The 11875-nt window shown below is 53.7% G+C and overlaps 6 protein-coding genes across 7 annotated transcripts; 4 read left to right on the forward strand and 2 right to left on the reverse strand.

Moving 5' to 3' along the window:
* Nucleotides 1–88: 88 nt before the first annotated feature.
* PV07_06614 lies at nt 89–1581 on the reverse strand. Of its 2 annotated transcripts, XM_016393606.1 has the most exons (4): nt 1429–1581; nt 1263–1372; nt 1034–1211; nt 89–980 (listed from the first exon to the last, which is right to left on the reverse strand). In XM_016393606.1, the coding sequence occupies exons 1-4, from the start codon at nt 1529–1531 to the stop codon at nt 253–255; spliced, it is 1119 nt and encodes a 372-aa protein (XP_016247025.1). In that variant the 5' UTR covers nt 1532–1581; the 3' UTR covers nt 89–252. The 2 variants fall into 2 exon arrangements, with proteins under 2 accessions (XP_016247025.1, XP_016247026.1); XM_016393607.1 differs by having other exon boundaries at nt 89–1211; nt 1273–1372.
* A 160-nt stretch (nt 1582–1741) lies between these two features.
* PV07_06615 (uncharacterized protein) lies at nt 1742–3936 on the forward strand. Its single transcript, XM_016393608.1, has 2 exons — nt 1742–1902; nt 1967–3936. The coding sequence occupies exon 2, from the start codon at nt 2004–2006 to the stop codon at nt 3570–3572; it is 1569 nt and encodes a 522-aa protein (XP_016247027.1). The 5' UTR covers nt 1742–1902; nt 1967–2003; the 3' UTR covers nt 3573–3936.
* On the reverse strand, nt 3876–7102 carry PV07_06616 (uncharacterized protein). The gene has a single exon (XM_016393609.1). The coding sequence runs from the start codon at nt 7028–7030 to the stop codon at nt 4091–4093; it is 2940 nt and encodes a 979-aa protein (XP_016247028.1). The 5' UTR covers nt 7031–7102; the 3' UTR covers nt 3876–4090.
* A 117-nt stretch (nt 7103–7219) lies between these two features.
* PV07_06617 (uncharacterized protein) lies at nt 7220–8412 on the forward strand. Its single transcript, XM_016393610.1, has one exon. The coding sequence runs from the start codon at nt 7378–7380 to the stop codon at nt 8248–8250; it is 873 nt and encodes a 290-aa protein (XP_016247029.1). The 5' UTR covers nt 7220–7377; the 3' UTR covers nt 8251–8412.
* Nucleotides 8413–8696: 284 nt separating this feature from the next.
* PV07_06618 (uncharacterized protein) lies at nt 8697–9454 on the forward strand (the record flags this gene model as incomplete). Its single annotated transcript, XM_016393611.1, has 4 exons — nt 8697–8813; nt 8897–9142; nt 9211–9284; nt 9337–9454. 4 exons carry the CDS (start codon nt 8697–8699, stop codon nt 9452–9454), a joined length of 555 nt encoding a protein of 184 aa, XP_016247030.1.
* An 894-nt stretch (nt 9455–10348) lies between these two features.
* Nucleotides 10349–10771, forward strand: PV07_06619 (uncharacterized protein; the record flags this gene model as incomplete). Its single annotated transcript, XM_016393612.1, has 1 exon — nt 10349–10771. One exon carries the CDS (start codon nt 10349–10351, stop codon nt 10769–10771), a length of 423 nt encoding a protein of 140 aa, XP_016247031.1.
* Nucleotides 10772–11875: the final 1104 nt, after the last annotated feature.

An 11875-nucleotide genomic window follows, 5' to 3' on the forward strand; every position in this document is an offset into this window, starting at 1 on the left:
GGCCGCTACTAACAAGTAGACAACGGCAAAAAGAGGCGAGACGACAGGCACGTGCCTGGCTTGGCACGCCGTTGGTTTCCAGGGGAGCAGGAAAAGAGGCACATGAGAGGGTCTGGGAGAATGGGATTCTCCGTCGCAGCCACCGCACCCTCAGTCAAGCACTCTCTACAAGTAGGTAAGTACGTTTATGGGCATCTCTATTCCCCCGTGGTCACTAATGTCATCGCCAGACAGATGTCTAGGTCATAGCCCCTACGAGCATCCCAATCCAAACATCTCGGTCGAATTCGTCCAGGCCGCCTCGCACACCTCCTCCACCCCAATCCCCTTCACCCCGGCTATCACGTGCGCCACCTGTACAATCGTCGCCGACTCGTTGCGGCCCTTGACCATCATCCCCTTCTGCCACTTCTCCTTCTTCACCGCCTTGGGGACCACGGGTCCGTCTTTCAGGAACTGCGATGAAGCATGTGATGCGCGTATCTCACACCACGGTCCATCTGTCTCGATCTGAAGCCGATCCAAAGGCACCGCCTTGACCACCTCCAGGTTCTCGGCGGTCTTCATGCTGCACCCATTGATCCCGATGTCAAACCCGAGCCTGACCAGGGCCTCCATTTCCGGTATGGTGCCCGTGAAGCTGTGGACCAGTCCGCGTTTGGGGAGCTTGTCTAAGCGAGCGTTGAGGATTCTTTCAAAGTCTTCGCTGCATGCCCGTGAATGTAGGAATAGAGGCAGCTGTATCTCCTCGGCCAAGTCCAGTTGCAGCTCGAAATATTTGAGCTGCACATCTTTGGGTGAGAGAAACAGCCGGTCGTAGTCCAGCCCAATTTCGCCAAAGGCTACCGCGTATCCACTCTCTTTTGCTTCGAGCGTCAGAGCGCGAAGTTCTTGGATCAGTGCACCAGGCCCGCCCTCGTGATTGTCAAAGTCCTGTGTTGAGCATGGATGGACTCCAATCGTCGCAAAACAAGTGCCAGCTTGAAACATGTCAGAAGCGGGCGACAACATGCGTGGGGTCCTCGTGACGTACGGTACTGTTTCGCGAGCTCGACAGCGTGATGGGACTCTTTCAGGCTGGAGCCGGTGACCATCAACTTGATACAACCAACGTTGAGCGCTCGTTGGACGACGTCGTCTAAATCATCTTCATGCGCTTGCTTGCCGTGGTAGACTCCTCGAAAGACGGGATCTCCAAGGTTGATGCCGACCTGAGTCTGTCAGCCTTGAGAATGACACGGCCATCTCATCCAGCTACGCACGTCTGCGTACCTCAACGGTTTCGTGTTGTTCGCCATGGCGGCGTAGCAGGCTTGCCTTTTCTGCCAAAGAATAACGGGTGTTCTACCGAGCCATCCCTCCGATTTGTGTACTATGAGAAGACTCAGACGAGTGCCAATGCCGTGATTCGGGGAATGCACCGCTTACCCACGAGATTCGGACAAGACCAAACAGGAGTCGCCAACAAGGCTGTAGGTTTCAGGAGACGCAGGGAGCTACAGCTGAAAGAAGCCTGCAACCGCAATAGCATCAGATTAGCTGCAGGAACAAGATCTGACCGCTGGTTGGGGTGTTCGAGTTGTTGTGCTCCAAGGGGACAGAACACCGGCCACCAGAAAATCCCCCAAAATTTCTCTCGGCGTCAATTCCGCCGAGATGCGATAGTCACGTGGGAGGTGCCTGATGTGCTCCAATCCTGCTCGTCTCCTCCCATCTTCCCTTTTCAATTTCCACTCTCCGCACCGGCCTGGACACCGACACCCTCCCGTCAAGTTGTATGGTATATGGTGTCAAAGCTAGACCAGCTCAGCAGGTGGCTCAAATGGTCCCTATCGGCGTCACCAGCCGGTAAAACCACTTCACCGATGGAGTAAAGTGACTTGTTTGGGGATTCCCATGGAGGTAGGTCAAATTCCTATATAACCATTGTCTCATTACTGGTCTCTGCCGCTGATCCAGCAGATAGGACAGCATAAACCTCGACTCCCTGCTACTGCCCTCCAATGGCGCAACGAAAAGTCTCGGTATCAGAGATCTCATCCCACAACACCGACACCGACTGCTGGATAGTCGTGGATAACCAAGTCTGGGACATCACCAAATTCGCCCCCGAGCACCCTGGCGGTCCTGGGATAATACACAAATATGCCGGTCGAGACGCCACCCAGGCATACAATGAAATCCATTCTCCAGCAATAATCAGAACCAACCTGCCAGCAGACGCCCTCAAGGGAGTGTTGGATAGATCTACCATCACCGAAGAATGGTCAAAACCTCTTCCCACAGAGACACCCAAAACCAAATCCGCTTCGAGTTCCGACAAGCCACCGTTGGATTCTCTGATAAACGCTCACGACTACGAGCTCGCCGCCCGAAACAGCGCGACTGCAAAGACCTGGGCATTCTACTCCTCCGCAGCCAACGACTTGATAACGCGGGATCTCAATGCCAGTCTCTTCAACCGTGTGCTCTTCCGCCCGCGTGTAATGCGTCGCGTGGACAAGATCAACACCGAAACCAGCATCTTGGGCTACCCCGTCTCCTTCCCACTGATGATCTCTCCCGCCGCAATGGCACGCTTGATCCACCCAGACGGCGAGCTCGCCATCGCACGAGCCGCAAAGGAGAAGCACATTGTGCAATGCATCTCCAACAATGCCAGCTATTCTGCCAGTGAAATCGTTTCCCAACCTGCCGTATCAGATTATCCGTTTTTCTTCCAGTTGTACGTCAACCGTGAACGGCACAAATCCGAACAGCTCCTCCGCAAGATCCACCAGCATAAGAACATCCGCGCGATATTCGTAACCACTGACGCCGCTGCGGCGGGCAAGAGGGAGGCGGACGAGCGTGTCAAAGCTGATGAAACGATCCAAAACCCAATGATGACCACCAAGGCCAAGAACGACAAGAAAGGAGGTGGGTACGGACGGCTGATGGGTAGTTTCATCGATCCGAACCTGAACTGGGATGACATCGCGTGGCTGCGGTCTCAAACCAAACTCCCCCTCCTGCTAAAAGGGATCATGTCCGCCGACGACGTGCGGCTTGCCCTCGACCACGGTCTCGAAGGTGTAGTTCTCTCAAACCACGGCGGGAGGAACCTGGACACCTCCCCACCGGGCCTGCTCGTCCTGCTCGAGATCCACGCCCGGTTCCCGGAAATCATCACGCAGCACCACCCGTCCTCCCCCGCCGTGCTCTCGGGCCAGTCTCGGCCGTTCAGCATCTTCGTCGATGGCGGCATCCGGCGCGGCACCGACGTCCTCAAGGTCGTCTGCCTGGGCGCCGTGGCCGCGGGGATCGGACGGCCCGCGCTCTTCGCCACGGGCTACGGCCAGGACGGCGTGGAGCAGCTGGTCGACATCCTCAGGGACGAATTCGAAGTCGCCATGCGCAACATCGGCGTCACCAGCCTGCGAGAGTGCGGGCCCGAGTACGTCAACACGGGCGCCATCGACCGGCTGGTCATGAAGCGCCGGGACCACCCCTACGCCGTGCCCTGGGCCCCAGACGCGCGGAGCGCGGGCAGGAACAGTCTCTTCGGCACGGGCAGGGAGAGCAAGTTGTAGCAGCCACACCACGGATAGACGGCGGCAACAAACGCCAAAGGGTGGTAAGGAATGGTGTCTATATAACAGAACGTGGATTAGACCAAACTGGCTGGATGGCCAAAAAGGTCTAGGTTTGGGCGCCTTGGAATGGGCCCGCCGAACACCGCACCGTCAGGCGCTTATCTCGCTGCTGCGGCGTGCACCTGTCATATAGATCAGATATAGACATGGATCTTTGAATATAGGCAGGAAGACCCAGTGAGGGCACGACCTGCAGTAGGTACGTGTTGAGGAAAGACTCATAAAAGTTCTGGCGTGAGAGAATGACGATAAATACCGGACTTGCCTGTACTGAGTACATATATACATACCATGAATGCATGTCTTATACACACCCTAGTCCAATCTATACGCAAGCCATATATTATACACCTAGATAGGGCACTTGATAGACCGGACGCATCTCAAACGAGGGCCAGCTGGATCTGGAATTCCCAGCCTCCCTCAAAAATAGAACCCAAATCCCATCATCCCTTTCACAGCGGCGGCCCGTACCGGTCACAATTCCTCAAGCACCGTCTCAGGACCCGAATCACCGCGGCCTGGTCGTTGGGCTCGCGCGAGAGCCACAGCGGCCGCACCGAGTCCCAGATCGCTTCCACCTGCTGGCGGGAGCCCGTCGCGTTGGCGTACGCGCGCAGGAGCCAGCAGATGAGCGGGCGCGTGGCCTCCACCTGATACCGCGACGTAGATGGAAGAGGGGGAACGTCGCGACCGTCTTCGGCATCGGGCTCCTCGGAATGGGAGTCTGTCTCGGCTTCTGCAAAGGACGACGATGATGATGTGTCGTCGGTGGAGGATCTAGCGGCACTGCGCGGTTCTGGATCTGGTAAATACGCGTCTGTGGTGGGTGGAAACGTTCGTGGTTCTGGATCAACATAAACGCTTTCCTCGAGAGTCTCCTCTGGGGTAACGGTATCGTGGAGCTTGCTGCTTGATGGGTCAATTGCCAGGATCGGCGAAGGTAGGACGTATTCTCCTTCCTCTTGGTCTAGTTTGCGCTCTCCTAGCGGGTAGTAGGTCTTCTGATCATGTGGTGGCGATTCCTTCATCGAACGAGAGAAGGGATTTCGGATAAGAGGTTCTCTCTTCTCTCGTTCCTCATCAAAGAGCTCGGCATGGATCCTTTCGATATGTTTTCTTCGCTCTCTAGGAAACGCCGCGAGGTCAAGAACAAAGTCGTCCCATTCGCTCATACGCTCGAAAGCTGTTTGTCCTCCATATACAGATGGCTCCCGTTCCTCAGAGGTTTCGTTGATGACGTCGATCGATGGGAGCGTATGGTGATCGGATTTCGTCTGCCTTGCGCGCCTGCGGGCCATTTGACCTTCTCGGATGTCTTTTCGACAAGCTTCCCAGGCCAAATTCAGCCGGTGCAGATTCCAAGTCGCGTGCGGGTTTCTTGTGGCGCCATGGAGAGCAAACCCCTTGAACAGCAGCTGATAGTGGATGCTCTGCAGTGACAGACCAAACAGCTCGGACATTTCGTTGATCAACACTGTGATTCGGTTGAGGTTTCCGGAAACATTTGCATGGTAAGAGATCATGGTCCGAAAGGTAGTGTGGTCGGGCCTCAATGGCATCATCTCTTGTGCCTCCTTGTGATGCTCCGGCAGGAGGTGTTTCAATCTGCTCGCAAAAAGCAACACTCGCCTCAGAGAGTTCGCTGCTAGCTTACGGTGTATCAGCTCCGGCCCTGGACCTGGATATTGTCGGTATGATGCTATGGTGCCGTCACTTCTCACTTCTCGGCGTGTATTCATATGAAGACTCTTCATCCTCTCGTATATTTGCTCCGCCGCCGCCGGTTCTTGGGCGTTGAACAGCGCTGCCATAACGCAGTTCAGCACAAGGGTGTCGACGATTTCTCCGGCATCGACAAAATCGCGGTAAGCCTTTCGAACGGCATCTCCGTCGCCTCGTAGCCCATGATAATAGATTACGCTGACACGACCAAGCCTGTTGAGATGAAGACCACGATCATGCATCTCTTTCAATATCATCTGAGCCAGTGGATATTTGTTGGCCCTCACTGCAATATCAAAGAGAATGTTGAAAGTGACATTGTGAGCCTGTACACCAGCTTCCTGTTCCATCTGCCTCCACAATCGCAGCGCGGCGTTCAGTTCCGATTCCGTTACTTTTGAGAAAGACCTGCCGGCCAGGTATATCGCAGACGCCCATTCCGACCTTGCGATAGGTAGATTGGCCTTTTGCATGTCGTCAATCAGGGACAAATATCTGATCATTGATTTTTCACTCTTCTGCCATGGGGTCGACATGCGTTGCAGAAATATTCTGACAGTCCCCTTGGGGAGGAAACCCACCCCTGGTTGTGGCAGCCTCTTGTATGCTCTGAATAGTGCTGCATTAGAGGAGTGATTATCGAGGAGTAGATCAACGAAGGCCTTGAAGGCGGAAACCTCGCGCAGCTGCTTTGATTTGAGCATCTTTTCCACTTCCTTGAGAGGTGACTCGTAACCTTCATCATCCGCATAAAATTCCGCATATGCTTGTGGGGGTGCAAAGTCCTCTGAAAGCTGAAATACGTAATCTTCGAGGAATTTCGGCGTAGGAGACGAATGGGGCGACTCCGGGTCGAAACGATCGCTGTGGGTAAAGAAGTAGAGATCCACCAAATTCTTGTAGTCGTCCTTTGACAGCACAATTGCTGGCTGCTTCGAGGCCACGGGCGTCACTGCCATAGCACGTTCTGATGTGGGGGACTTCTTGTGTATCGAGATGTCCAAGCTGGCCTTGGCTTCAGCTAGCTTTTCTTCGAGATCTCTTACAGACTTCAATAGGGCCATTTGTTCCTCGAGCGCGGGTTGTGACAGCTCGCGCTCATCCTGCTGATCTTGTTCATCTTTCCCTAGTCTCACTTTCTTGTGCAGGGTGCCCAGATCGTAAAAGAAGGCTGCCGGCAGTCGACTATTTTGCGCGAATTCGAGCGTATTGGAATCAAAGAACTCCCACGCATTGTGCCTGCTCTTCCGCCGATTCCTGGGCCTCGTCGATTGCCCGGGTCTATCCAAGCTTGTAAGACCGCTTTGGCTAACACCATGGCTGATACTGCGGCATTGGCCTCTGAACATGCTTTTTCCTTTCTCTTGTCCGTCTCCATGCTTCAACCGATTCGTTCTCCGGAGAGTAGAAGCTGAGTGTTGTAGTTGACGACGATTCGTCGAGCATTCCCCTGCGCGCGACAGCCAGCTGTAGAAAGCTGACTCCACAGCTCTTACGCTGTCCCATTCGAAGGTAGCTCTGCTCTGTCCGCATATCGACTGTTTTGAAGCAGCGGCAGCCCGTGACCGAATCGTAGGGGCGAGGAAATCGCATATCAAGAAATTGTAACGTGCTATCGACGTCGCATTCGGAAAGCTGCTGCGTCCGAGAATTTTGGAGGATTGATGCATATGCCTGGGAGCATATTGTCAACTCTTCATCATCGGCTTGAAAGGAGCGGACAATCTTTTCGAGGCGCTTGCGCAAGGTATCGTCAAAAAACGCTCGCGGTCGAGATTCCCGAAATGGGATGATGGAAACTTCTCCACTAGCGCGCATTTTCGCCGCAGCTTCGAATTTCAATGGATATTCAGATTATCCAGCAACTAAGCGGGCTATATCGCTGGGCACGAGGCAAAGATTCACGGTTTCGCCGGTTCGAGACGCGAAGATATCCTTGAGAGACTCCTGCTTCCTCAGACTGCCCCCGACTCCTTAGACTTGAGAGAACCCGAGCCTGCGTGTCAAGCTGCCCATCATGGGCCGATTAAACCTCACTGCCATCAACGTCCGCAAAACTGCGCTGGCCAAATTCAAGGCCAAACAAATTCCTTCAGTACCCAACTGGGTCGACATCGTCCACGACGTCCCACCAGCACAGATTCTCGTCCGTCAGCAGCCTGTCAAGCATCCCCTGACCAAAGTCCGCACACGAACTCTCCCAGGTGGGAAGACAGAACAATACGTGCAAATCACCGAACCCAGGAGACCTAAGTCAGCGAAGGCTCGCCATGTCTTCACTCCTAAACCACTGCACTACGAGGAGGATTCATTACGGAAAACCTTTTACAGCGATCACCCCTGGGAGCTGGCGCGGCCTCGAGTAATCGTCGAGACATCCGGAGAACAATACAAAAACGCAGATTGGTCCCAAGGCCTCATCCAGCCTGGGATCCCGCTATCTGGCGAATGTGTGGTACAACGACAGCTCTGGCTGCTGGAAAACATTCCAGACATCACCGTCCCGCAGGCCTACGACGCCGCCCGAAAAGAGTTCTACACGCTGCGTCGACGCCAAGAGAGAAGGGACAGGATCGCAGCCGAGGAGGCGAAACATATGGGCGCTCGATTTGGGAAGTCGGCCTTGCAGATCAGCATGGGCATTGAGAATGCAATGTACAATGACTGGGAGAAATGGAGTCGGCAGGTGGTCTTTGAGCAAACGTCGAGAGCTGCGGCTTTTGAAGGCAATGTCGCTAGCGCTGAGGAGGAGGCTTTGAAGGACAACGTGCTGGAAGAAGGCACGACCCAACCACAGCAGCCAGGTGGCCGGCCTGCGATTGGCGCTGCTGTGTTTGCTCAGCAAGCGCAGTTGGATTCTCGTATATCGAGGCGTCCAGGTTCTTTATAGGCGGTGCAGATGTAAATGCTCAAGAAGGATTGGGTTTCAACCAAATGTGTTGTAGTATCTCAACCGCATGGCAAGACTCTTTTTCCAACCTGGACATGTGTCGCAACATTTTGCTAGACGGTCGATCGATGCTGCCTAACCCGGCGTAACCCAGCATCAAATGGAAATTCCTCCTCCGACCATTCCACCTAAAGTACCTCGTAGTGGTCGTAGAAGAAGATATACATGTCCTAAAACAGTTAGTTCGTCCCGTCCAAAGAGCAGCAGCACAGATTTTCCCAGAATGGAGAAAAGGGCTCCAACTTCTGGTCCGACTCGTTTCTGTCGGGCTCCTCGACTTCCTGCTCAATTCCCAGACCCTACAATCATCCCCTATAATTAGTCTCTGTCGGACCGTCAGGAAAAGACTCCAATCGCTGCAGGGACCTTGTCTTTCCGCAGTCACCATGTCTTTACCCTTCCCAAACGTCTATCATCTCCGAACAGTAGCTGAAGCTTCATCCAAGGCCTGCTATGTGTGTCACAGACCCTCCGTCAAAGTGCTGATCACCCCTGACAACAAAGTGAGTGTCGATCTTCTTTTGTGGCCACATTCAGTCCTTTGAGTCTGTTCCATGGCGACCACCATACCAACTGGTCTTGTCAGGATTTCTTCTATGTCTGTGTTTCCCACCTTAGCGACAGAGGATTTGCTTCCCCTGTTGTAGACGCCGACGCGGAAGCCGCCAAGAAGAAAAAGGAATGGATGGACAAAGAAATCGAGAAGATCAAGCAGGAATACGAGGAGAAACAGCGCAAGAAGAAGGCTAAGAAAAAGGGTAAAGACGACGACAAAGACAAAAAGAAGGACGATGATGACGACGACAAGGCTGAGAAAGAAAGGGATGACAAGGTCAGTCTGCTCTCACCGGTCCTCACGCTCAACCTTCGTCCTTGACATTGACGGCACGAATTTTGTAGATCAAAGCCATACAAGCTGGTGCAAGCACGAACGACAAACCAGAAGATATCCCTCGTGTCTATGCCCTGCACAAGTGAGTCATTCCTTCCATCCAGTCACCCTATCCCCCAGTCTGAACTTGACAGAAATTTTTATCAAATGCGAATCGACCGATTGCGCAACCTGGAGGTTGCAAAACGGAACCAACAGCGCATGAAAGACCCCAGTTTCTTCCCTGCAGCGCCGAAAGGCGACATCTCATGACCCGACGCCAAATTGACACCTATCCATATTCGTCCTGCATTGACCTCTAAACCATCATCTCATCTCGTTTCTTCTCATTCAACTTGCAGAGATGCGCCACCCTAGTAACTCGAAATGCGCCGGCTTGGCGGTGAGCTGGAAGTTGCATCTGAGACTGAGAAGACCGCTCGACACTTGTCAATTGCTTGCCGCCAATATTAACGCCTGTGCCGGTGCACTCTGCATATTGAAAGCCTGCATGCCTGGTGCATAGTTGTCTGCAGGGTGCTGCAAAGCTCGAGGTTGCTCCGGATTTAGGGCTAGCTGCCCTTGTCAGCACTAGCGTTCAGGGTGTGTTGAAGTCATCCCGCTGGTGGAGTGGACAATGTTTTGTCCTCTGCTTTCATCCATGTTCAGATATCAGCGGAGAGTCAGCGACCATAAATTTCTTCGTCCCCATTAGTGGATCTGGACGGGAGATGATGTCGAGAGGACTCAGGTATTTCAGCCTTTGTTGTGACGACACGTGGTTGAGTACGACATCTCTCGCTCGGAAGGTGCATACAAACACGAGCTCGCGTGGTGCAGCTCGTGTTGACTCGAGGCGAGGAAAAGAAGACCGAAGGGGTCGACTCAACGTCAATACGACGATCCCGCTCTTGCATTTGGGCCTCCCGCTGAGCAGTTGCTTCCACCAATCTCGTTCGTCCAGGGGCTCGCTTACACATGGGCCCTATGCGGACGCCGTCGGGTACAGACGTGCGCTGAGCATGGCCGAAGCCTGATTCCCCAATTTGCACTGCTTGGGGGGGTCAAAGACCCAAAGCCGCGGGCTGTCATGAGACAACAAATCACACTTCTGGATCCCCTGCTTCAACATTCTATCCTACACTTGTGCGGAGACCGTGGTTATAGATGGCAAGCGAGATCCTTTGCTTGGCCAACCAGCCTTTCCATGTTTGGGGTAATGTTGGGGATCGGTATCGGGACCTTTCCCGGCCTAAGCTTTTAAGTTCTCACGAGGCTGAACTTCATTTACGTTTCACAATAACACGTTGCTGTCCCGGCCCTACCCGTTCAACTTCATCTTTACATTTTCGACGAGGTGGACCTCTCCCTGCCAATATATCATGGTTCTTATGCTCTCGAATTCTATCCCAGACCAGATTCTGGGCCTCAGATAAGCGAGCTTTGGCACGTGGACTGTCACAAATAGACGGAGTGTCTCCGATTGTCGCTCACTCGGAGTTCGGGCGGGCTTTGATTGTCATCTTTCTCCAGGGGTGGAGTGGATCGAGTCCTGGATGTCCCGACCCAGAAAGACAGTTGCACGTCTGACTTTCGGGGTGCCCGACGGTTCGAGTCAGCAAACCGGTTTCGAGGTGCGATGTTCACGAGCTCAAAGCCCGTTTGAAGACCATGAAACACGCCAAGCGAAGAACTGGGCTAAGACATGCGAACCTTGCGCTCTAATCATTCTTAACGATGAATGCCGCATGTCAGCATCGAAGGATTCGGCATGCTTGTTGGATCAATAAAGTATGCAACCAAGCGCAGGCCAAAGCATCGCCGTTGCGGAGGTGATTTGCGAAGCTCCTGATGTCGTGAGCCAACGGTCGGCGGCAAATGAGCCCTACCGTCCCTAAAGAATGCTCCATCTGCCAATTTAGCGAACGGTGCCCTATAAGGCTGAAACTTACAAACGCATCCATCGATGGGGTCATTATGAGAAGGCTGACGTGGAGTATCCCGAGAACGGCGACCACGGTTCGAGTTGCAGAATTCTGTCAAGAGTATTCTCGCTCGTTGCTCACGCGCGAAAGGACGAAACGACCATGCCCAGTTGTCGTCGGACCACACTTCGGAGATACCTCTTGCATTGTCCACATGTTGTTGAAGGGGTGTGCCACACCAGACTGAGATGTGGGAACACGTCCGTTGCAGTCGGGGACCCTTTGTCCAACGCATTCCCTGATGTATTTGTCATGAAAAACATGCCCTTACATGCGTGAGCTGGGGTCAGGGCACCACCTCAGGGCAGGTATAGCAACGTTTGGCTAAGGACAAGGTGAGAGGGCAACTGGCTCCCCTGGAAATCACCTAGCAAGAGTGGGGTGAGGTCTGCCAAAGGCGGTAGGTGCTCGGTAGAGCCAAACGGGAAGGGTGCACATGCTATGTGCTTACTCGTGCAGTCCTGACAGAAAACCACTGACCAGGAACAACCAGGCTGCGAAAGTGCCTCTTCCGCCTGTCTTGAAGAGGTAAAGAGCGGTCGGTCCAGTCTTCTCGGGCGAGAAAAATTACAGCAAGCAATCCAAGCATCCAGCAACTTCGTTTGCTGGTCAGCAGAACCACAGTGTCGCGTGTAGCTCAGAATTTGCCACGGCATGAGCTCTCGTTCTCACGGTGGAGGAGGGGCCGAAATGAAAAATATCTCCACAG

The sequence above is a fragment of the Cladophialophora immunda genome, assembly GCF_000835495.1.
Source record: "Cladophialophora immunda strain CBS 83496 unplaced genomic scaffold supercont1.4, whole genome shotgun sequence".
Taxonomy (NCBI): domain Eukaryota; kingdom Fungi; phylum Ascomycota; class Eurotiomycetes; order Chaetothyriales; family Herpotrichiellaceae; genus Cladophialophora; species Cladophialophora immunda.